The following is a 22,569-nucleotide window of genomic DNA, read 5'->3' as shown; positions in this document are numbered from 1 at the left end:
CTCATACCCCATCAGCCAGAGCAAAGTTTGTGGTCCAGTACTGATGCCAGAGGTAACAAACAGAGGATTAAAAAGTGCTTTGGCTGTACTGTTAGTGTGAGTGTGCATTTGCTTTTTAAAGGATTAAACTATTAAAATGTTTTCCTACAACACTTCTTCCTTGTATGTGAGCTTAAACTCAGGTTAAACCTATGTTCTTCGCAGTCCCCTTCATAGGGCTCCTTCAGAGACTGTATAAGCTGATTGCAGGACTTAAAGTAGGAAAAAAGTCAATATCCTTAGTAGGATATTGGAGCCGTTGTGGTTTTTCCTCCATTGATAAAGGGGAAAAGCAGGGCTAATGCAGCCTAATAGACCTTTGCTTGCTTCCTCCCAGTGGAAGGGAGTGCAAAAATAAACCTTGAAATGATAAAGTGCACCACAGTTTTCATGTGTTGTTGAAATGTCCATGAAATTCCTTTCCTGTCCTCAGCTATTTTCTCTACCTTTATAAACCAGCCCAATAAATTATGCAGTTGCTGCTTTCCAAAGTCAGCTATTCAGCTGTTCAGGATTTTAATTGCACAGGGAGTGGTTTTATCAATTTGGCTTTGAAAAACAGCTTTTCACACCCTTCACTCCTTCCCTCCTCCCTCCCAGTGCATTTAAACCCAAGGTTTTAAGCAACTTTATGAACTCATAATTAAGAATCCCAACCAATTAGCCCAGTACCAGAAGAAGGCCTCAGCTTCTAACCAAGTAGTGAACTTGGCTCTCTCCCTGCCAGCTCATCATCACTGGTTTCAGTGGTCTTGTTTTTGTTTCTTTGTGAGATTGGGATGTAGGAATCCATTGCTCGCTTTAAATATGAAGCAAAGTGAACCCAAAATGTGTGCACAAAATCAAGTCTATTTTTTCAAGCCATGTTTTACGACTTTAAATAAATAAGCCTCCCTTTCAGACCCCCACTGGTTCCTTCTGAAAGCGAGCTATGTTGCTGTGAGCTCTAATTGGGATGTCTGTTGGCAGCATCAACAGAAAGGCCACGAGTTGAAAAGGCTGAAGAATAATCTACTCTGCAGCCTGAAAAAGTGGCCTTTCTAGCATAGGTCAGCAGCAGCCTAACATTGGCAGCCTGTGATAAATAAAGAAATTATATTATTTATAAATAAATAAAGTTTTTCCATGCTAATTCGTGGTTCAATCAAAGATTTTTTTTTTAAATGTCAACCAACGAAGTTGTTCCAGTAGAGGTTAAAGGCCTCTGGGTTATCCAAGCATCCAGCAGCACTGAATGTGGATGGAAACAAACTTTTAATTTTCATTTGTTCCTGTCATATATGACATTTGTGATTTTCAAAATAAAATGTTGGTTGTTTTCAGTGGGTACTTTGGCATCTGCCTTCAGCTGCAGAGCCTCTGGGATAAAGGCAGACAGTGGGTGCTGGGAAGCTGATTTTGGTGCATCTGTGCTGGTCTGGATTACTGGAAGTTTGTAGTGTGTAAGGCAGGTTGTACATCTGGAATCTGGTCAGATGCCATATCCCCATGATGCAGGTATGTGCAAGGAAACATTTGTGTGTCAGGGTGCTTACTGTGGGCCACCAGACCTGTGAACATGTTCTCCCTGTTTCAGAGTAATTAGAGAAAGCTTTGAACAAGTCAAACTTTCTGGACTGTTCTGTGGGTCACAGGCAGTGCCTGCCTCTGGTGGGGTTTTGGTGGAGCAATGCAGATGTCAGGGTGGGCTGTTGCAGTGCCCACATCACTGAAAACTGAATTGTTGTGTAAGGGCGCTTGGATGATGAATGTTGCTGTTTAGGAGTCTGGACACATTGTTGAAGAGAAAAGATGTGCTTCAATTTCAGAATAGTGTTTCCTGACTCTCTGTGTCCCATAGGCTCCTAACTCTAATGTTGCCTTAGTGTATTTTTAATGGGATGTATAATAAAATGCTTCCCTGTACAAGCATAAATTGTGCCAACTTTCTGTGCACTGAATACATGTACTTCTCAGCTGAACATTCCTGGCAGGCTTCTGGAGCAGATACGTTTTTCACGTAAACCAGTTAGAAATTGGTGCATTCTTGGCTTCAGAATCTGCTTCCACTGAGATGAGCAAGTCCTGACTGTTGATTTCAGAGAGAGGAGGTCTGGGACACTTAGACTGGGCTTTTCATTATTTAAAAGCATGGAATTCTACAATAAGATGTTGCTTGATACTACATATATTTGAATATCACCAAAAATCTTAGGCAATGTAAACAGTTCAGCATAATGACCTGCCAGTGCAGTGACCTGTCTCATTAAACTAATCACAGAAATTATGTTCACGGAGATTTAATTGCACATTAAAATAGAAGTTCTTGGAAAGGCAGAAAACCAGGAAAATTAAGAACCTGACATGGATTTTTCCTTTAATGACAATATCACTCATGTTTCTCAAGGATCTAAAAAAAAAAATCAGTATGGGTTTTTAGCGGTACTTAATATAAATGGGAATGTGAAGAGTATAAGAATCCTGATAATTATCTTGTGCAGTAAAACTTGATAGGATACCTAATGGAAGGGATGAAGACAGTAATGACTGATACCAGTGTCTCTTTTTTGTCAGTCTTCTGATACTGGAGCGCACAGTTTGTATGGGATTATTGTCTCTTTGAAGCAGTGTGTGCTCTTTGAGCAGGGTATGGTCATAAAAAAGGATGATCCAGTGATAAAAGCAATAGCCTTGGCCTGGAGATGTAAAAGTTTAGTTCTTTGCTTTGCTTTGATTTGATTTGTACAGTCACGACCCAAGTCACTAAATATTTGTCGGTTTCCAACCTGTGAAGTGGAGATAACATTTCACCTTGCGTGGGCGTTTTATCTAGCAAGCCATGGCCAGACTGCAAGCTGCTCCAGTATTGCAGGAATCGAGATATGGAAGGGGTATGAGCTCTGCACAGTCTTGATTAACGTGAAGGAAGTAGGATTTTGCCTTTGGAGTTCCCTGGCTTGTGGCACACATCAGTTTTTTGGCCCCCCAGTTTAGGAAACCCCATCTGCCACTGGGTGAGCACAGAGCTCAGACAAGATTATCACGGCTGGAGCTGATGACTCGCAACCTGGTTGCAACTCATGCCAGGACTAAAAGGGAGGAGGCTTGACTTGCTCTGGTTCAGTGTCACAGCAGGGAGAGTGGCAAACGTGGGGCGTTTTGGGCTGCTCTACCTTTGGACTGGATCTCAACTTGCTCTGTGGTATGGTGCTGTTCTGGGACACGGCGTGTACTTTGAATAACTTACATGGTAGCAGTCGTGGGTGTTGAGCAGAATGCAGGGTACAAGTAAAGGAAGAAGGCAAGGAGACAAAATGTGGATATTTGGGGTTTGTGAAATTTGGGAGGTTTATTCAAAATGCATTGCTGAATGCTCACCTCCAATTGGGAGCAATTACTTTCTCTATTAAAGAAGACATTTGCAAAGGCTATACCAATCAGAAAAAAAAAGCTTCATGTGAATGTGTGGCAGGTGGTGTGAAGGGAACATTAGTTTCTTTGGGGATTTGCTGCCTCATTTCTCACATTACTATTGCCTTCCCTCTCTCCTAACGAGTCCTTACCGACTGACTCAGCCTGTGACATAGGAGTAGCTGCCAGAGCACCAAGGAGCAGCTGAGGGGTGACAGCTGAAGAGAGACTGGCCTCATTCTCTGGGTTTTTGTTGTAGGTTATTTAGGTGTTCAGAGGGGTCTTTTAGAGGACTTAGGTAATTTTAGCTGTTAAAAATCCACATTTGAGTGTGTGAATTGGATGACTGTCCTCCTGGCAAGCTTGACCCCAGTGTACATATAAGCCCTTAATGCTCTTGTGGTGAGTTCTGATAGAAGTGAAACATAACTTATTTTTCTAGGTCTCTAATGATGGGGTAACAGTAGGAATTAGCTTTAAGAATTAGACTCCAGGTTTATTTTTTCTGAAATAAATTAATTTCCTTGCTTGGATAAGCTCAGTATACTGTGCAGGGCTCTCATTTGGAAAATGCCTTATAATAGTATCTCGGGTACTTGAGTCATTACCAGTGGAGTTTTCATTGTCAAGTTTATCTTCTAAATACTTCATGGCTTCAACTTTTATTCTGTGAAAGGTAGAGAACTTACATAAAGGGCAAATAGTGAACAGAGACACCTAGAGTCTGCCTGTCTGCTCCTGCTTGCCTGCCTGTCTGCTCCGTGTGCCCTTTCAGATGGTGAGTAGCCAAGTGATGCCATTTTTCTGAGTTACTGATGAATGAATTCATTGCTTGGACACCAAGGCATTGTGCTGATGGTGGAGCTGTGTCTTCTGGGCTTCTGACTGCCTGTGCTTGGCAACTGTGCCAGCACTCTTCTCCTAAATAGGTGAATAGATCTCAGCTGGAAGCCACTTCTGCTGTGACTTTGGACAAAAACTGTGCATTCTGTATAGTATCTCCTCTTGATTCTTGACTTTTCCAGATATCTTCCCAGTAATATTGAATATCACCATTCCTTTAATGCCCCTGTCCCATGAGCTGGAGGAGTTCATTGGGATGTACCTTTCTTAGGAAGATCACTTTGCATGGCATTCATTTTGCTGATGTCTTACACGAATTGCATCCTAGGAAATAATTCACAGGTTATGCTGTTTTTGTGAGCTGAACACTCAAAGCTCTTTCATCTCACCTGCGTTCTCTGGCATTTTCATTGCTAAATCCATAGCATAAAGTCTTCCATAGTGGGATAAGAGTGTGAGGGAAACCAGTGCAACTTCTCTTCCCTCCTCAAGGTAAAATTTTGTTGTTCACCTGGCAGTGGAGAAGGGAGTGGTTCTTTTTAGGATGTTAAATAATTCTGGCTTAATTGAGAAGGAAACCTTCTGGTGGTATTTTTCATAAACTCTCAACAATTTCACCTTAAGGCAACCATGCTGTTGTCTCACATTTCAATAGGGGAAGATTAATTTTCAACACCTACTCAAGGCCACGTTCCTCAGAGCTGGTGTAGGAAGTGTAATTCATATCTCTCAATGCCAGCTGATCCACCTTCCTTCACTTCTTTTCCCTCCCAAGAGGGATGGTAGGAGACACCATCATCTCCCAGCACTGATTTCTACCAGTTGCACCACAGTCTTGAGTGAAAAGGTATATATATGCAGTTTTAATAGATACATGCAGTGCAATCTCCAATAGCCAGAAGCTGAAACCACCTTTGGAATGAAAATAAGGAACCATGTGATTTTTTTAGTTTATTTTACATAAAGATGATGATTAACGTTGAGGTTGTTTCTGGATGTGTGCGGAGACTGTGCTGTGCAGATGGGGTATATGTTTTCAAAGGCTGCTTTCAGGAGTCCAGCTCAGCCCCCTGTGAGCTCAGAAGCAGAGAGTGCACACTGAGGGCATGATGGAGCAGAAATCTCTCTTCCTGCATGACTTCCAGGAGTCCCTGGGAGGCAGCAGCCTCTGGCTGGTGTTAGCCTTGGAGAATATTCACCCTTTCCCCTGAGCCTGAGTCAGAAGAAGACACGCTCCAGTGTGACCAGAAATAAAGGCAGAAGTGTGTTTTGTGCAGTTCACCAGAGCTGCTGTCTTTTAAATCTCATGCAGGCAGCCTGCAGCACCCACTCCATATTTGCCCCCTGTGCTGAGCCTTCCCTTTCCAGGGGCTGTTGCTGACTAAAGGTGGCCCTTCTGCCACCCTGTGAATATGGCACGGATTCCTGGAGGATATGTTTAGTTAAGCTCTCCTGCCAGTTTGATCTGATTTATGTAATGCATCTAACTATCTTTTTTATAAATAAGTAAATAGTTTTTAACTCATACTACAACTGTCTAAAACTGCTATGATTCTTCCCCTGAGCAGTTTCAGTGATGCTGGGAGGGAAGAAATTATGCCACTATAGAAAAGACAAGATGGTGTCTGGGTTTGGGTCATTACCACCTCAGCAAGTCATACGGACAGGAGAAATTGTGACCAATTTGTAATAACTTTGTGCCCCAACTTCACACCAAAGGGCTCCTGGAAGCAGGCAGAGACTTTCTCCTGCGTGGCCATGCTGGGATTGGATTTGCACAGCTCATTGCACGCACAGATTGCCTGCACTCTGAGTTGGTGGCAGTGCCAGTGAGATGGTGATAATGGCGGGGCGAGCCGCTGCAGTGCTCTGGGATGAGCAGTGCAGCCCACGCAGCCGCCGCGTTCGGCTGCGACCGCGGCAGCGCTGACTGCAGTAATCCAGACTGCTTAAGTATTTTCCTTCTAATGCTGCATTTCCAGTTCCTCAGAGTCTTTTCCAGACTGACCTTTCATGGGCTTTGTCTCTTGTAAAGCCGTAAAGCTGTTTGCTTGTCACTGATCTCTAAGTAGTGTAATGCCTGGTGGAATCAAACCTGCCTTTAAAAATACAGTATTGGGGGTGGGGTGTATGGGTTTGTGTATGTGTGCACACATTCCTAGCTGTTGGAAATTTGAATTCAATATCATGTTAAACATGTTGAAGATGTGCCTCTTACAAGAAAGCATTGAGTCTTGAAACGTCCTTGTCTTTAAGTATCTGGAATTTTACCTGGGTGTGCAGTGCTGCTGGTGAGAAGATAAATGGTTTGGTGGGAGTAGGTACCCAGAGGGAAAAGGTTGTGCAAAATTCTTTGAGCTCCTGATCCTTCCTAAGGTGATTCCTTTTTTTTTTTGGTTTGTTTTTTTTTGGTTTGGTTTGGGGTTTTTTTTGTTTGTTTGCCTTTTTTTTTTTTTTTGCGTGGAGATCATGGCATGGCCTGACTGCTCTGACCATCGTGACTATTAAATGAACATGCAACCGACACAATTTTAAATTCATACCTGTGTTTATGGGGAGAAACAGCTGCTTTTGTCATCCTCCCTCCCTGCCAAATTTGTGGATGATTTTCCTTCAGATGTCTGCAATGCAGATGGCTAAATTATGCAAGGGAGTCTGCAGCTGTTGTAGTTTATGCTCTCCTACACCGGTGAAGGAACTATAAACTGCCTCATGTCAGACCTGAGAGATCCTCTTTTACATGATGTATGAAAAGTCTTTGCATGTTACAGACTTCATGGCAGAAGAGAATACATTTGTGTGATAAGAGGGCTGGGATTTCTGTGTCCTTGCTGTGGCTGCAAGGACTGTGTCTTCCCTGCTCCATGTAGGTACTTCTACTTTTATATGTAGGGATGAGAGTTCAAAGATAACAACATTAACTTGTAAGAACTGGTTATTCTGCTCCTCTGGGATTAAGAATAGAGAAACCACTGGTTTTATCCCTAGGTGTTAAATGTTTAGAGAAAGAAGGTACATCTAATTTTTTTTACTTTTTTTTCTTTTCTTGAAGTTGTATGTAAATCTTCTGTGAGTGTATTCTGAAGTGCCAGTGGCCCACTTGCTGAAAGCAGGACATGTTTTGTGCTTCAAATTCATTTTCTTGTCAGGCTAATGGAGGTATTTTTGGTGTGCAGCTATAGATGGATATAGAGCTGGCATTGTACAATAAATAGCTGGTAACAGTATACATGATAACAGTATTCAAGCAGTCTGTTGATGACAGAAATGTAATGATTCTTTAAAATCTTTATTTGCAATTTAGTTTACCTCTAGGGTTCTTGATGTCAGAAACAGCTTCTTCACAACTGCCTGGATGCTGTCTTTTATCTCTTGCTTGTCACGCACACTTCAGATCTTCAGACAATGTTGTCTTGAAATGAGAGGACATGGCCAAAAGCATGGCGTTTATTTATATAGTCATAATAACCTGAAAGAAGCAAACAGTGAATGACAGAGAGAAACAGAGATTTATATTCGTGAGACATCACTAAGGCAGCATATGCAGGAGCTTAGCTGGAGCTGCTTGACTGGTTTTCTGCCTGTAAGACTCGGTTTTAACAGTAGAAGTGCTTGTATTAGTTCATTTCTGAAAAGGTTTGGAGCAACTGTGTTACGAGTCTTTGCCATGGTGCCAAGCAGGCTGCTATAAACAAATACAGATATTTCCTTGGGAAAAGAGTTGCTTGGTACGTTTGTTAGGTTTTCCTTTGTCCATGTGCTGCTCACCCTTTCACTTCAGCATTGCTCTGTCCACACTTGGCCTTTGCCTCTACATTTGCATATGGTCACACTCTACAGAGGACAAAGTGCTGAGCAAGTGTTGTCCTCTGCCCTGCAGTGGGATCCTGGAGGGAGGTGACTTGTCTGCATTGAGATGACGTGGGGACCTTTGATCATCACTGTCTGGGGGTGCAGCTGATCTAAGCTGTGTGCCAGTAACTGCACCAAAGGAAGGAGCTTCTTATCTGCCCATCTGCACGGTGCAAATGAGAAGATTGATTACAAATAAACTGGGAAAGCAGAATTCTTACTTCATTTAGACATCTGTTTTAAAAATGGTTAGCAAGGGTGCATACCAGCTAGTGTCCTAGCACTGATTGTTGTTAAGTTTTGACTTCTTTTCCTTGTCTTGTAACCCTTCCTTTTTGCTTATCTATGTGCTTTTTCTGTCTGAGCCTTGGCCCTAGCAGCTTGGGCTCCTTTTGTGCAAGAGGAGCAAGATGAGGTGTTAGAGGTCAGAGGAGTTGTCTTGAATTGGTCAGCAGACCCAGGCACTGAACCTGGACTGGTTTCTGCTGCTGGATGGAGAGAAACTCTGTCTTGTACCCCTAGAGCAGCTGCTTGTCTTCTGCAAGGAAAGACTGAGGCTGTGGGAGTCCTCTTGGATAGACACCTACAAGACCCTTGTGTGTTCCCACCAGCCATGCCCCACAGAGGCTCAGAGGGTGGCAGTGCTGGAGTGGGCACAGCACATCCTCGTATTGAGGGCAGCTTTTCTTCTCACCTGGGATCGAACGAGTCACTCCCCTTGCTCAGACTTCTAGTTTTAATGTCAGTAAGCAGTTAACAGTACAGTGCATCCTCCAGAAGCACACCTGTCACAGATGCCCACTGCAGACCTGTGGGCTTCTTCCATTGTCCCAGCAGCACACAGGAGCATCTGGGCATGTAGGGTTGTTGTTATTTTCCCCACTCATTTTATAAAGAGAAAGCATCTAAAACTAGAGGAGCTTAGCACAGAGGGGTGAAGCTGCTGCTGAGCAACCTAATGTAGCAATCAAAGGAGAGGCAGTGACCTTGGAATTCATTTAAATAACTTTTCATTGGCCTCAAAAATTTAATGGCAATCTTCAGAGGATTATTCAAAGATAGGATAAATAATCATAGGAGAGATTAATTGGTTTGCAGTTTGTAGGTCTGACTTTATAATTCACTTCTGTAATTCATATCTCTCCTTTTCTGCAGTGGTAGGTGAAAGCAGGCTGTAGCTCACAATAGCAAAATTCTCATGAAGACAGCCAGAAAAGCATTGTTTATTGTGGGAGAAATTAAAATTTGTTGTCGCTCTCTCAGGTTCAGTTTAATGTTGTGACTTTTTTCCAGGCTGATACATCATGCTGTCCTCTGTCAGGGGTAGAGCAAGCATTCACAATACAGATTTGAAGACTTCAGTTTGCATTTAAGTGCCTTTTAAAGATCTGATGTTGCTTCCCTTTATTTTAAGCCTGAGCGAGTTAGTTTTGTGGCAGTCAGTAGTGCTGTGTCTGTGTGATGTTCACGAAAGAACCTGGAACAGTGACATTTCATGGTCTGGATATCTTGACCCAAAATATTACATGATCATCAGATGCTTTGGATATTTTTTCATTTCCTGGGCAAGATGTGCCTGTGTTACTGGTTTGGGTTTTTTTTCCCCTCTGCATGGCTTTGTGAAAACTCTGGCTCTTTAATGCCTTTGGTTGATCAGATCTAATTAATGATTGTAATATAATTGGAATATAGTGTAGATTATGTGGATACTGTAGCTAGAGCACAGTGTGAACCTTTCTGTGGCTAAGGGACACACTGTGTAAATCCTATCAAGGTGAAGTTAGTCCTGCAGAAAATCATTGTTTGTACAAATTTAAGCTTGCTAACTCAGAGAGGTTCCCAGGTATCTGAACTGGGAGTTGAGATGCCCTTTGGTTAAAAGTGAGGAAGAGCACAAAATGAATTAAGTTCCCTGCTCCTAAGAGGAGAAATAAATCAAATTGGGCAGGTGTCAGAGGGATCTGTCAGCCCCTTACACAAAGCCATATGCCTGCAAGTTTTCTGTGGGTGGCAAATAAATCATTTTCCAGCCTCTTTTGTGCTTTTAACCAAGATAAGCAGTGCTGAGACAGTAACTCTTCCTCAGCCTGTCGCAGCTTCTTCCTGAATTCTCCTGTGAAGCTGTCGCATCAGATTCCCAGCATTCTCACACCACGGTGTAAAATTAAAGCAAAGCTTTCTTCACCAGCTGAACTCCCCTTGTTCTGCTGCTCCTACCACATTACTGTTTTTTGCTTAAAAGAATGGCATGGGGCTCTTCAGTGCTGTGGTCTCTGTGCAGATGACTAAGTGGTATGGACTGTAGCTAGTGTTTGAACAGGAGCTGGTCTGAGATCAACCGCTTTGGTATTTGCTGTAATTCTTAGGTGGGATTTGCATTTGTTGTTCGAATGTTCCATAAACATGCCCTGAAAGCGTTCCCATGATGTGCTGTGGTGGCTGAAGCTCTGTTTGCTCTGGTGAAGTTACTTATGCCTGAATGTCTTACTGCTTCTTGGCTGCAAACACTCTTTGACTTAGGCTATATAAAACATGCCTGTCTGGTTGAGTTCAGGCCCAGGTTTGTGTCTGCTGGCTTCAGCCATCATCCCATCAGAGGGAAACAAAGCAGCACTGAGGTTCACAGTCTTTGGTTTATTTTCTTTTGGACAATGGTGTAAAAATAGCCCTAGCCCTGTTACCCGAACACCTCAGAGTCAGCTTTTGCTGGCATGCATTGAAACACATTTCTAGCCATATCTTCTGATACAACTTCCAAAAGCTCAGCAAAGTCTGGGCTTTCAAGTGCCCCTTCCAACAATAACAGCTCAGGAAAGCAAGCTGGCTGCTGCTGCAGAGGAGAGGGAGAGGTGCAGCAAGGCACTGCACGGGGATTGCAGCGCTCCGGGGCCGTGCCAGCTGCCTGCACCTCCAGTCAGGCCTGAGCCTCACCTGCTGGGTGTTCACCCCAGCCCCTCTGTTCCTGTGCACTGTCCCAGGGGGGCTGCCATTGTGCCAGTCCCCTGGGGACAGGCTGTCACTGAGTGCCAGCAGCGCACTGGAGCTGCCAAAGTGCGGCAGGACCCTCACCTGGGCCTGAAAGTTCAGCCTGCCTGCAAGCAACTGCACCAGCTGAAAGCAGTTTAATTTACACCCAAATAATTTATTCTAAGTCTGCTTTTCTCACTCATACATTCATTTTACTTTATTGTAATGTCAGCACTTAGCATGAAGTAATGGCAGATCTCTGGAGAACTTCGCACAAGCGAGAAAGCACCATTATCTCGGTTTTACAGATCCTGCTTATGTTGGGAACATATGTGGTGGTGTAATTACACTGATGTGATTAAATCAGTGCAAATCCTTCCTAGAGGGACATGCTGCACCACTGTAAAGCAGGGCTTATTATCAGTGCAGTTGAATTCAAATTATATTACTCTATTAAGCTGTGCTAGTGTAAGCCTCCACTGAAAGTCACAAAGTCACGTGAGGAGCTGTGTTGTTTCTTTTTAAAACAGATAAAGATTTGGAAACTAAAATGGGTGAGGTTGTGCTTTGCCCAAGAGCATGCTAGAAGCAATGGGCTTGACAAGTGTTTATAGTACTTTTTGTAAGGAAAGAGGTGTGGGTGTGAAAATAGGGATGTATTATTATTATTATTATTATTAATAGATTAAATTCCTTGTTTAAACTGTTGTGGCCATTTTGGAAAAAATCCTATATCATACTAAGGCTTTACAAATATATTAAGTAAAATAAGTACAAAATTCTAGTATATCTTTGCTACATGGTTTTGGATTTTGATAATGGCTGATTGGGTCAATGAATAACCATGGTGTGTACAACTTAATTGTATTTTTATTTTTTGGCAGGGTGTGGGCACTGTAAGAAAATGAAGCCAGAATATGAGAAGGCTGCAGAGTTTCTTCATGTAACCAGTGATGTAAGCTAATTTCCTTTATTATATCCTTCAAATAATCAGTAATAAATAACTAGAGTAATAAAAGTGACTTTTCTCCCTACAACAAATTCAGCTGTTCTCATCCTCCCACAGGACCCTTCAAAATGTGCTTCCAAAGTACAGTCTCATCGCTAATGCATGAGCCCTGCCAAAGTCTGAGAAAGAACATTTTGTCTTGAACGAAAACAAAATCGAAAAATGTTTATGTATTCTACTGTAGGCCTTATACATAATACGATCAAATCCAAAAATTTTTTTTTTTCCCCTTACTTAAAGACATTGAATGTGAAAAAACATAGGCTTTCATTTGTGAATTAGATTTGGAAAAAAACAAAGGGGGTTGGTCCCTGTTTCTACTACCCTGTTTTTAATGGTTTCACCACTCCATTAGCTTCATCATAAGTGCTCCATCAGCATGGCTGGAGAAGAGACATCCAATAATACAAGTATTAGTGTTATCGATTCAGTCTCGTGCTGTGTATGTCATGCAGGAGGAGAAGTAAAATTGGTCTCCCCCATACTTTAAGCATCTTCTATGGAGATATCTAGAGTTCCTTTATTGCTGTTGGAGAGGGAGGAGATGAGAAAAACAAAGATCCAATGAATCACACTTTACAAATGCCTATTCTTCTGTGTCTCTAAAGGTGGTCCATGAAAAGATACCCATAAGTTAGGGAAAGATGAATTTGCCTTAAATTTACCTTTAGCAGTGCTTGTTTCTTCTGGGAGAAACCGGGATATGTGGGAGGAAATGCAGTTTCTGGGAATGGCTCCTAAGTATTATAGAGTGAATTATATAAAGAGAATCCATCAGAAACGGGAGGGGAACAGGTAAGACTCTGGTAACATTTAGTCCATGGTACATCCCTTTCTGGTTTTGCATCAGTTCTCTGTGTCTTTCTGTATATCTGGGCACAAAATCACAGAATTTATCATGTTGGAAAAGACCATTAAAATCAAGAGCAACCCATGACCAAGCACCACCATGTCAACTAGACCACGGCACCGAGTGCCACATCCAGTCTTTCCTTAAACACCTCCAGGGATGGTGTCTCCACCATTTCCCTGGGCAGCCCATTCCAATGTCTAATCACCTTTTATGTGAAAAAATTCTTACTCATGTCCAACCCAAGCCTATCCTGGCACAGCTTAAGACTATGTCCTCTTGTCCTAGAGGCAGCAAAGGCACCTAGAGCATGAGTGATTGCCCCCAAGCCAGCTGTGTCCTGCTGAAGGGGTGTGTGTGTGTGTGGCTGGGATTTATAGGAGGTGATCTCTGTTTCAGAGTCCGGGTGTCCTTGCAGCAGTCGATGCGACCGTCAACAAGGCCCTGGCGGAAAGATACCACATCTCAGGGTTTCCTACTTTGAAGTATTTTAAGGATGGAGAGGAGAAATACACTCTGCCACACCTCAGAACAAAGAAGAAGATCATTGACTGGCTGCAAAAGTAAGTTTTGAGGGTTTTAAGATAGTATTTGGGTTCCTGGTTAGTGACTCCTGCAGATGGCTTTGATGAGGAACTAAACAGAGCTTCAACATTGCCTAAATCTCTTGCTAACAAAATTACACTGAATTCCAGTATTCCAACCCACAGAAACATGTATGTTAATTGTGGTCTCTAATACACCAAATCTTTTATTTGCTGTGGGGTTTTTCATAGCTGGCCTGGTATTTCTTTCCCAAACTAAATATTTTTCAAATATACCTTAAGCCTTTCCCTGGAGAAGGAATAGCAGTGGCTCTGAAAAATAAACAGAACATTTGTTGTTCCCTCTTTATACAAAGCAGCAGATCCCAGTGTTAGTAACTGAATTTCTGCAGTTGTACTTTTCTCTTTCCAACATTTCAGAGCCAGTGCCTAGATTTTCACCCACATGGGGCTGAAGGAAAGCCAGTGAGACCAACAAAACCAGCACCTTTGAGTGCACTAACCAACTTCACTTGGGTGGTGTGCTGAAATGTGCAGAATTAAGTTTGATACAAAACTGATGACAATAATTCCATTTCAAAATAAATTGCTGGTACAATTCTCTCTTTAAGTATGCATTATATATGCATGTATGTAAAAGTATGCATATATATATATAAAATATGCATTTTCTTTAGGTACTGTAAGCCTAATGTATTTTCTGCATAGTCAAGGGGAAGAAAACCTGCCAGAGTTTTGTGAATATTTTAGTCACTTAACTATTACATACAGTTGGCGTGAGGAATGAAATCTTTATTTCCCCCCTCTTATTTGGTGGGGGAAGAGGTTGTGTGGGGTTTTTTTGTCTCCTTTCCTTTCCTTTCCTTTCCTTTCCTTTCCTTTCCTTTCCTTTCCTTTCCTTTCCTTTCCTTTCCTTTCCTTTCCTTTCCTTTCCTTTCCTTTCCTTTCCTTTCCTTTCCTTTCCTTTCCTTTCTTTCCTTTCCTTTCCTTTCCTTTCCTTTCCTTTCCTTTCCTTTCCTTTCCTTTCCTTTCCTTTCCTCTTTCCTTTCCTCTTTCCTTTCCTCTTTCCTTTCCTTTCCTCTTTCCTTTCCTCTCCTCTCCTCTCATTACATCTCTGACTGTTTCAAAGCAGGTAGTGGAAAGTCTGGCAGTATCATTGTAGCATCTTGAAGAGCTTTATCTGTATTTTACTTTTAAATATGGTACTCCCTTGGCCTCCCTGCCCACACAGGCTCCAGGCTGCTGTATCTGTATTGTATATGAAGTCATTGTCCTCATTTCACTGCTTTGCTCAACACTTTTGAGCACTGTGAACTTTGTAGTGAGTTAAGCAGTCAGTACTGATGCTGCCTGTACCAGCAGGTGAAGAAGCAATGAGGAACAGGAAAGTGGTGTTAATTCTTCTGGATCCTGTTGTGGCTCTTGAAGACTTTTGTCTGCAGCCTCAGCTAGTCAGCAGTACAGGTGAAGCTCAGACAGCTTGTCTCCTGCTCTTGGCTCCTGAATGTTCTCCCAGCTAGAGATGCAGTAGAATAACATCCTTGTTTTGTGACAGGGATAGAATTGATGCAGCTGCACTGAAGCTGGTGAAAATAGGGCTGCATCTGGGGTGCAGGCTGGTGATAAAAGTACAGCTTGTGGAGACCTGTCTCAATGGGTGGTTGCAGCCATGCAGATTTTGGCTGTGGTTCCTCTCAGGTGGTTGTGCTGCCACACTAGGTAGTTACCAGTTGCTGGGTAGCTTATTCCAGGTCAGCGTGGAAAATTTTGTGTGAGAGTGAAGTCCCCCCTCTGTAAATGTAATCAATGATAGCTCATTAACAACTGTGTTCATGGAGGAATTCAGCTAAAGGACACACTGTGTAACTCTTCTATCTCTTTCTCTGAAGCACATCTAAGTCTTTCTCTAAAATACAATGAATGTCCACCAAGTGACCTTGAGAATTACTTTAAAAATTGAGTTTTTCTTCACTTGATTTTTATGTACCTGATACAACTTAAAATGGTGTCATTCAAAGTGTCTGGAAAGTCTGAAAAGCTAATTTATTACCAAGGCGACATATGAAGGTCTTTATACTGTGGCACCATTCTGATGATTTTATATAAAGTAATCACTATTTAAGATACAGCAGGAATGAATTTAATGAGTCTGAGAGAGATCTGTGAGCTAGTGAATAGCAGAATTTTTGTTAGAGACGCTCTAGGTGCACGGGATTGCTTTGATCTAGCCAGTATGTGCAGTCATAATTGAAACCTGACATTCTCTTTACCAAAGTAAAATATTCTGGTTCAGTCACCCCCAGTATTCCAAGTGGAACGATGCTGATTTTTGCATCCTGGCTTTAATATCTGAATTCTAGAGAAGGTCATGAAACTCTTTACTGAAGTTTGCATGATAGTGATAAAAAGTACAAAAAGGGTGTTTGAATGGAAGATGCTGTTCTATATCAGGTGCCTTTTAATTCCACCTGCTTGCTGTTCTTCTCAGTTCAAGGCTGTGGATGATACAATGGTATGTATCGATGTTTTTTCCACCCAGATATTGGATGCAATGTAGGAAGTCCTTATTTGACATTTCTACTCATACGTGTGACTACAGTCACTTAAATTACATTTTAATTATTTTAAAATATATTTTAAATTATCTGAGTTCCAGAAATTAACTTGAATCTTTTTTTGCTGTTGCCTGGTGTTGGAAATAACGAGTATGTTCTTTCTACTGCACAGGCACCTTGAAGGATTTTTCACATCAGTTCCCTTGTGCTAATTATGACCAGGACAATTTATCTGCTGTCCCTTTATCTGCTTCCAGAAATTTCAAACCAATTTCACGTCTTTCTTTTCTAGTCCTGAAGCACCACCTCCACCTGAGCCTGCATGGGAAGAAAAACAGACCAGCGTTATCCACCTGGCTGGAGAGGACTTCAGGGAGTCGTTGAAGAAGAAGAAGCACACCCTTGTCATGTTCTATGCACCATGTGAGTAAATAAGCTCTCTGTGAGGATGGGTTTTGTAAGCCCTACATTTACCATGAAATCCTGAATTAATTCCCTTGCTGTCCACAGACTTTAAGGGTAAAGAGCTGATTCTGAATATAAGTGCATGGGAACATCATTGGCACCATCATTTGTATCTTTATAAATGGAAACCAAACAGTTTATAATGGTTCTATTATTTTATGCAGACACCAAAGCAGGCAGCAATACAAAAACAAATTTATTTTCCTCTGCTGCATTTTATGGTCCATATAACAAAATGTGATCCCTTATAGTAGCACAGTGGACATGGAGAGCCTGATTCATTAATGCAGCACTTCAGTAGTGAAATCAATACAGTAGTGTAGGAGGAATCAGTCCACGAGGTGGAGAACAAATTTTGATGGAATAAATTTTGTCAGTAATAAATCTGCATTTAAGTCTCCACAGGGACTAGGGACATAGCTTCCTCTTCCCAGATTTTTTTGCACGCATCACATAATCACTTTGTTTTTGGAGCTCCTGAGAATATTTCTAGAGAAGTTTAGAATCAGGCCTTTTATAAATAAGGTGAATGAGAGGGACCTCTTCTGTTTTCCTTTGCTGTCCCAGAGACAGGCAGACTAGGTACAAGTTCTTAGCTTCTGAGGGGTTTATCAAAGGGAGAAGATAATCCAGGCATTTAATATTACATACGAATAATGTGCCTTTATGCCACGATGACTCAACACCCCCAGATGCAAAAAACAATTCTTCCATATCACATGGCCAGCAACTAATGGATAACCTTCAGAAAAACAGTTAACAAATTATTCCCATTAAATCAAAAGTATTTTCCATAAAGAGAGAAAAAGGTCCTTAATGTTTAATCAAGCAGTCCATTATTTTGCTTTTCTGTTAGAGAATTAAACATGAATGCTTTGGGACTCACATGAAGGGATATGGGAGAAAGCAGGGGTGCAGTTCAGGAAGGAGATTTCTGGAAGGTTATAAAAGAAAATGGAAGGGGACGTAATCCCTTTTCCAGCCCAGTTCCCACCACCTATTGACTAAAAATTGCCCATGTGCCAGGAATTTCTGATTCATGGACCTCAGCTGGTTAAGAGCACATTGTAATTTTAAAATCAAATGATTACCCATGAAATGGTAAGATTTAGGAGTTAACTGTCTCTCAAGTTCTCTTTACCTGATTAGAGACTTTCTGCATAAGAGGGATTTATTTCACTTTTGGTTTTTAGCTGCATCTTTTTAAGACAGTTAGATTCTTGATCCTTTTCAAGCCACGTTTAAGGCAAAGACTCTATGTGTGATGAGTATGCAGCTCCCAGAGTTGAAAGCATGAGGGAACTTGCCTGATGGGCTATTTTTTTTGCCGTTTGACTTCCCACCCTTACTTTAGGAGAGATGAGTAAAGATTAGCCTGACCCTTTCTAGCAGGCTGTAAAAACAAGGCTTGCGTGATGTAAAACTGCTGGGTCCTTTGAGGCTGCACTGGAGACACATTTTTGAACTGTTTTTGACACAGTGCTGCATGAGACCACCTATATACAGGACAGAGAGGTGTTAACTGGAACCCCATCTGGCCTTCCTGTGACTCCTAAGACAGCATTGCTGTTGTGGTGTCAGTACGTGGGTCATGCACAGTTTCTGATTTGTCAGATTTGTTCTCTAGGTGTGGAAGTGTCTGTGAGCAAAGCACAAAGCAGGCACACACAGGAAGTGCAACGAGCCTGCACTTTGTTGGGTGCAGGGGAAAGTACCAGATGAATATTTTAAATCTCCATTTTCTGTGAAATAAACATTAATGCAGTAAAATAATTACAATTATTAAAAACACTATATATTTTCAGCTTTTGTACAGCGATAATGTGCTTCCTGTTAAATTTTACAGATTAGCTTTTGTTTACCATCTTCTCAGTCCTGACACCTTCTGAAGCTTACATTGCCAATTAATCTTAACTTGCTTATTTTAGTGCAGAAGGAACACTGCTAAAATTTCAAGGTCCCATTACCTCAAACAATTTTCTTTTTTTATTCAAATCCACATCTTGGGTCAGGGCAGACTCACAGTATGCTACTCCATTCACTTGTGACTCTGTGGCAGTATTTGTTACACTTACACATATGCTGAGATATTTTAGGATTGGGGGGGTGTGTATACATGCATATATAAAGTATGTTTATATATAAATATTTATGCTAAGAAATGTATCTCTCATCTGTCATTAGAATTTAAAGCAGAAAGTTGAGTATTCTGACCTTTGTCAAGCTTTCAGCTAGAGTGACAAACCTTTAGGCAAAGGCCACAGATGTATATCTTAGATGCAAATTAAAATGAGATCTGGCTTTCCTGTGGCAGCTTCCAGTCCACATTACTTAATATGTCCAGGAGAGCCACCAATCTGCTGCTGTGCTGATAACTCAGGGCTGAGCTGAGCAGGGCTTTAATGGCACTGAGCAGTGCTTCACAGTGATTTAGCTCTGGAGGAGAAGACTGCTACATCCACATGGAAAAGATAGGGAGCTCATTACTCTGTCTTCTGGAATGTGGGTGAAGCATTAACGTAAAGGTTATTCTGCATGGATGTGGAATATTTTAAGGACTGAGAATCACAATCAAGACTCTGGAAATTACTGGGGGAAAAAGCCCACTCCTGTGGACTTGACACCACAGAGATCTTGATTTCACGTTCCCTTTCCTTCATGCTGGCATCTGTGCGTGCTGCAATGACTGATTTGGGGCGGGAGGCAGGAATAGGGGCAGGCTCCCAATACTGACTTGGGAAAAAGTGCCTGCTGCAGAAAACCCAGTGCTGCTTGTGCCAGTAATGACCTGGGACCAGATCTTAATCCAGATGTCCTTTGGGTAGGTCTGTACCATGCCACACAGGCTGAAGTGTGGGCTGGCATGGATCAGAGCTACTCAAGGATAGGACTTGGGTCAGGCTGCTGGCATCTGTGCTGAAAAGCACCTGGCCCAGCTCTTCTCTGAACCCTTGCGAAGCTCTTGTGAAGATGTAACTGTCATCCCACTCATGTACCTTTAAGTTCAAAATGCCTAAAATAAGAGTAATACAATGGTACCATCTGCAGAAGGGAAGCATGAAGCCTCAAATGTGTGTGGGGACTGCTGTGAGGGGTTGGAGGAGTATTTGAGAGCAGCAGGATTGATGTACCAGCATTTGAGAAGCTTTTGGGGAGAGTTTATGGGATTTGTGTCTGTATTTTTTTCATAATCCAGTCCTTGGACTACTGGATTCCATCAGCTACTTCAGGTTTACTTTTATAACTGTCTGGCTTTGTCCAGAAATGGGGAGAGGAGATAACTAGTCCAAGTATGGTTTGATGTGCACACGGAGCCTGGTACATGGATGATCAGGATTTGGGGACTACAGACTGTGTTGGGAAGTGAGCCAAATGGACAAGAGCAGGTAGACAGCAGTGCTGAACCAGCCGGGGTCGGGAGGGCAGTGGCTGCAGGTCTGTGCCCTACACCCGAGCTTGGTTCAACACTTGCAGCACTAAAGTGAGATGTCCTGGGCTGACCCATTTACATCTGTGCCTCTTCTGGGATCAGTGCCCTGACCTTTCTTTCTTCTTTCTCTCAAGTCCTCCCTGTTTATAAAGCTTATCTGGATGTGTTTTATCTGCATTTTTACTTTTCTGTGCGCTCTCCACTCCGTTATTCCAGATAATTGAGATTTGACTTTGACAATGCATTAAATTTTAACCTCCCACTACTGTAGCACTGAAAACTCTGCAATATAGAAGCAGTTGGTTGTGATTAGTTGTCAGAATCACAAAGGATAACAAAAGTTCCAGTAAATAATGTCTTTGTAGTTTAAGATGTTTTTGCTGCATTACTCAAACAAATTAAGGGGGGAAAAAAGAATGATTGAAGCTAGGTGAGACTCTTCTCTGCAGTGCCCAGGGACACTGAGGCAAAGGGCTCAAATTGAAACACAGGAAAGTTTGCATAACCATTTAGAGGAAGTGGTGGTTTTTTTACTGTGGTTGTAGTTGAATACTTGAACAAGTTGACCCAAGAGGCTCCATCCTTGGAAATATTCAAACCCAGCTAGAGACAGTGCTGGGCAACCTGCTGTAGTATAGCAAGGGAGTTAGACTGGATGATCTCCTGAAGTTCCTTCCAACACAGCAATGCTGTATTTCTAGGAATAGTTATACTGCAGTTTGAGATACACAGTGGATTTTTATATTTGGTTTGGGGTTTGGTTTTTTTGATTGTACTTTTTGCTGGTTTTCCCTGTTCTCATCCAGTTCTGATTTTCTCTGAACAGGAAAGGCTTAATAACACCCCTTGCTAATTCTTGTGCAGAAACAGGAAATGTCCACTTTCGAGTTACAAGAATGTCATTTTTTGGTTGAGATTGCTGCTTCCAAAGAGACTACAAATGAATCAACTGTGTCAGAAAAGAATTATATTTTATAGAGCAGTCATTAACAGGTCCAAATGATGGGGGGGAGGGCTCTCTGTTTTTAGATCAGTCACTTTAAATGGCAGGAATCAGCACTTATCAAATTCATTCAGTTTGTACTTTTAGTGTCAAAACACAAGTTAATAAGCACTTTTAAAAAATAAAGACTTCCAGCAGCAATGGGAAGTAGTCAGGGGAAAGTGCTCCCTTTTAATTGTTCCTAAGGGGGGCAGTTGCCAATGTTATTGACTTGCCAAATGACCTCAATTTGTGGGACTCAACAGGGTTTGCAGAATGGATATTTTTAATAAATGCTTTGCTGGGAGCTGATTTCCGGTTCTGTGTTCAGCAGTGAAACTTTAACTTCACTAGAAGTGAATTAATTTCATCAGCTGGAAAAAGTTATTTTCTGGTGAAGCCTAACCCACAGGGGTTACCCAGAGAATACCCAGAAGTAAACCATCCTGAGGATGGTTTTAATGAAGTATTTCTGGATGGAGCAAGTGGCTGTACTGCTGCAAGAGGATGTGCAGTTAGAGATATCAGCCTCTTTGGTTCTTCACTTAAACTTCTTTTGTAGGGTTCTTCTTTCAGGGCTGGAAGAAGGGAATAAAGATGCCTAATCTGTGTTGCATCTGATAAAGTCCAAGAAGACTTCAGGATGTTTTTGGAGCCATTAAAAGTCTGTGTGTTGATCTAAGGTGTTTGTGAGAGATAGTACCACCTGGGTATTGTTCTGATGTAAAACAAAGAGAGTAAAGCAGGAATATTGACATCATTGCTCTCTGATGGGTCAACTCCTGGCCACCATTAAGAAGTAAGTGGGAAATCAGGTAGGACTTTGCTCAGCAGTAAGAAATCAGACAGGGATCTGACTAAATGAGTTGTGCCCATCCCTGTGTGTTTCATCAGGAGCCCATAAAATGCTGAGGGCTAGGCAAACCTGCATTCATTTTACCCACAAAGTTTGTTCAAGATTTCAATTATTCTGTATCCTGGTCTGCTTCTCCTCTGTATTTTCACAGCAAAAGCTGTCAGGTTTCTTCTGTCCCAAGTTACGCATCAAGGACTATCCAATGACAAAAAGCACTTGGCTGAGAGTCCTTGCCAGGGTGGGTCACACTGTGGGCACAGAAGGTGCTCATGGCTTTGAGCTGTTAATGCTGACAGTCAGGAGGGCAGTGCGCTCCTCCTGCCCTGGGACCCAAGCTGTCATCAAAAAGCTGTTCTGAAGGAAGCAGTAGTGTTTCCTTTTCATCCTTCCTATTTTTTTGGAGCAAGCTTGGCCAAAGCTGGTTGCCCAATATCTCAGCCTTTGCACAGGCAGTTTTGGGGAGTTAATGCTGTGTTTTGGTTAAGCTGCTCTGCTGTAGGAAAACATGGCAAGTTCTCTTGGCTGGGAGGCCTCAGCCTGTGGCTGTTGGGTCTGAGATGAGCAGTCTGGGTCACTGCTGGGTCACTCTGCAGACTGGGTGACACTGTTCTGTGTGAAGCATACACAGAGGGGGAGAACATACTTGACAATTGAGTTTATGAGTTCAGATGTGCAGAGCAAAGCAGCAGCACAGATAAATTTAGTGTCCCATGATGCCCTCAGATTGGCTCCCACCAAGAGGTTTTCCTGTCACTTGCAAGCCCATCTTGTTAAGTTTTGATTAGG

The 22,569-nt window shown here is 42.1% G+C and overlaps 1 protein-coding gene across 1 annotated transcript in view; it reads left to right on the top strand.

The window, feature by feature from the left end:
* PDIA5 (protein disulfide isomerase family A member 5) overlaps positions 1 to 22,569 on the top strand; it is a 97,891-nt gene that overhangs the window by 53,903 nt on the left and 21,419 nt on the right. Inside the window, exons 12-14 of the mRNA XM_038142278.1 lie at positions 11,976 to 12,046; positions 13,350 to 13,513; positions 16,343 to 16,473. Coding sequence (XP_037998206.1) covers positions 11,976 to 12,046; positions 13,350 to 13,513; positions 16,343 to 16,473 — 366 coding nt within the window. The remainder of the gene's footprint in view (positions 1 to 11,975; positions 12,047 to 13,349; positions 13,514 to 16,342; positions 16,474 to 22,569) is intronic.

The sequence above is a fragment of the Motacilla alba genome, chromosome 7 (assembly GCF_015832195.1).
Source record: "Motacilla alba alba isolate MOTALB_02 chromosome 7, Motacilla_alba_V1.0_pri, whole genome shotgun sequence".
Lineage (NCBI taxonomy): Eukaryota > Metazoa > Chordata > Aves > Passeriformes > Motacillidae > Motacilla > Motacilla alba.
The sequence above is the reverse complement of the archived record's forward strand: the minus strand, read 5'-3'. Positions and strand labels throughout refer to the sequence as shown.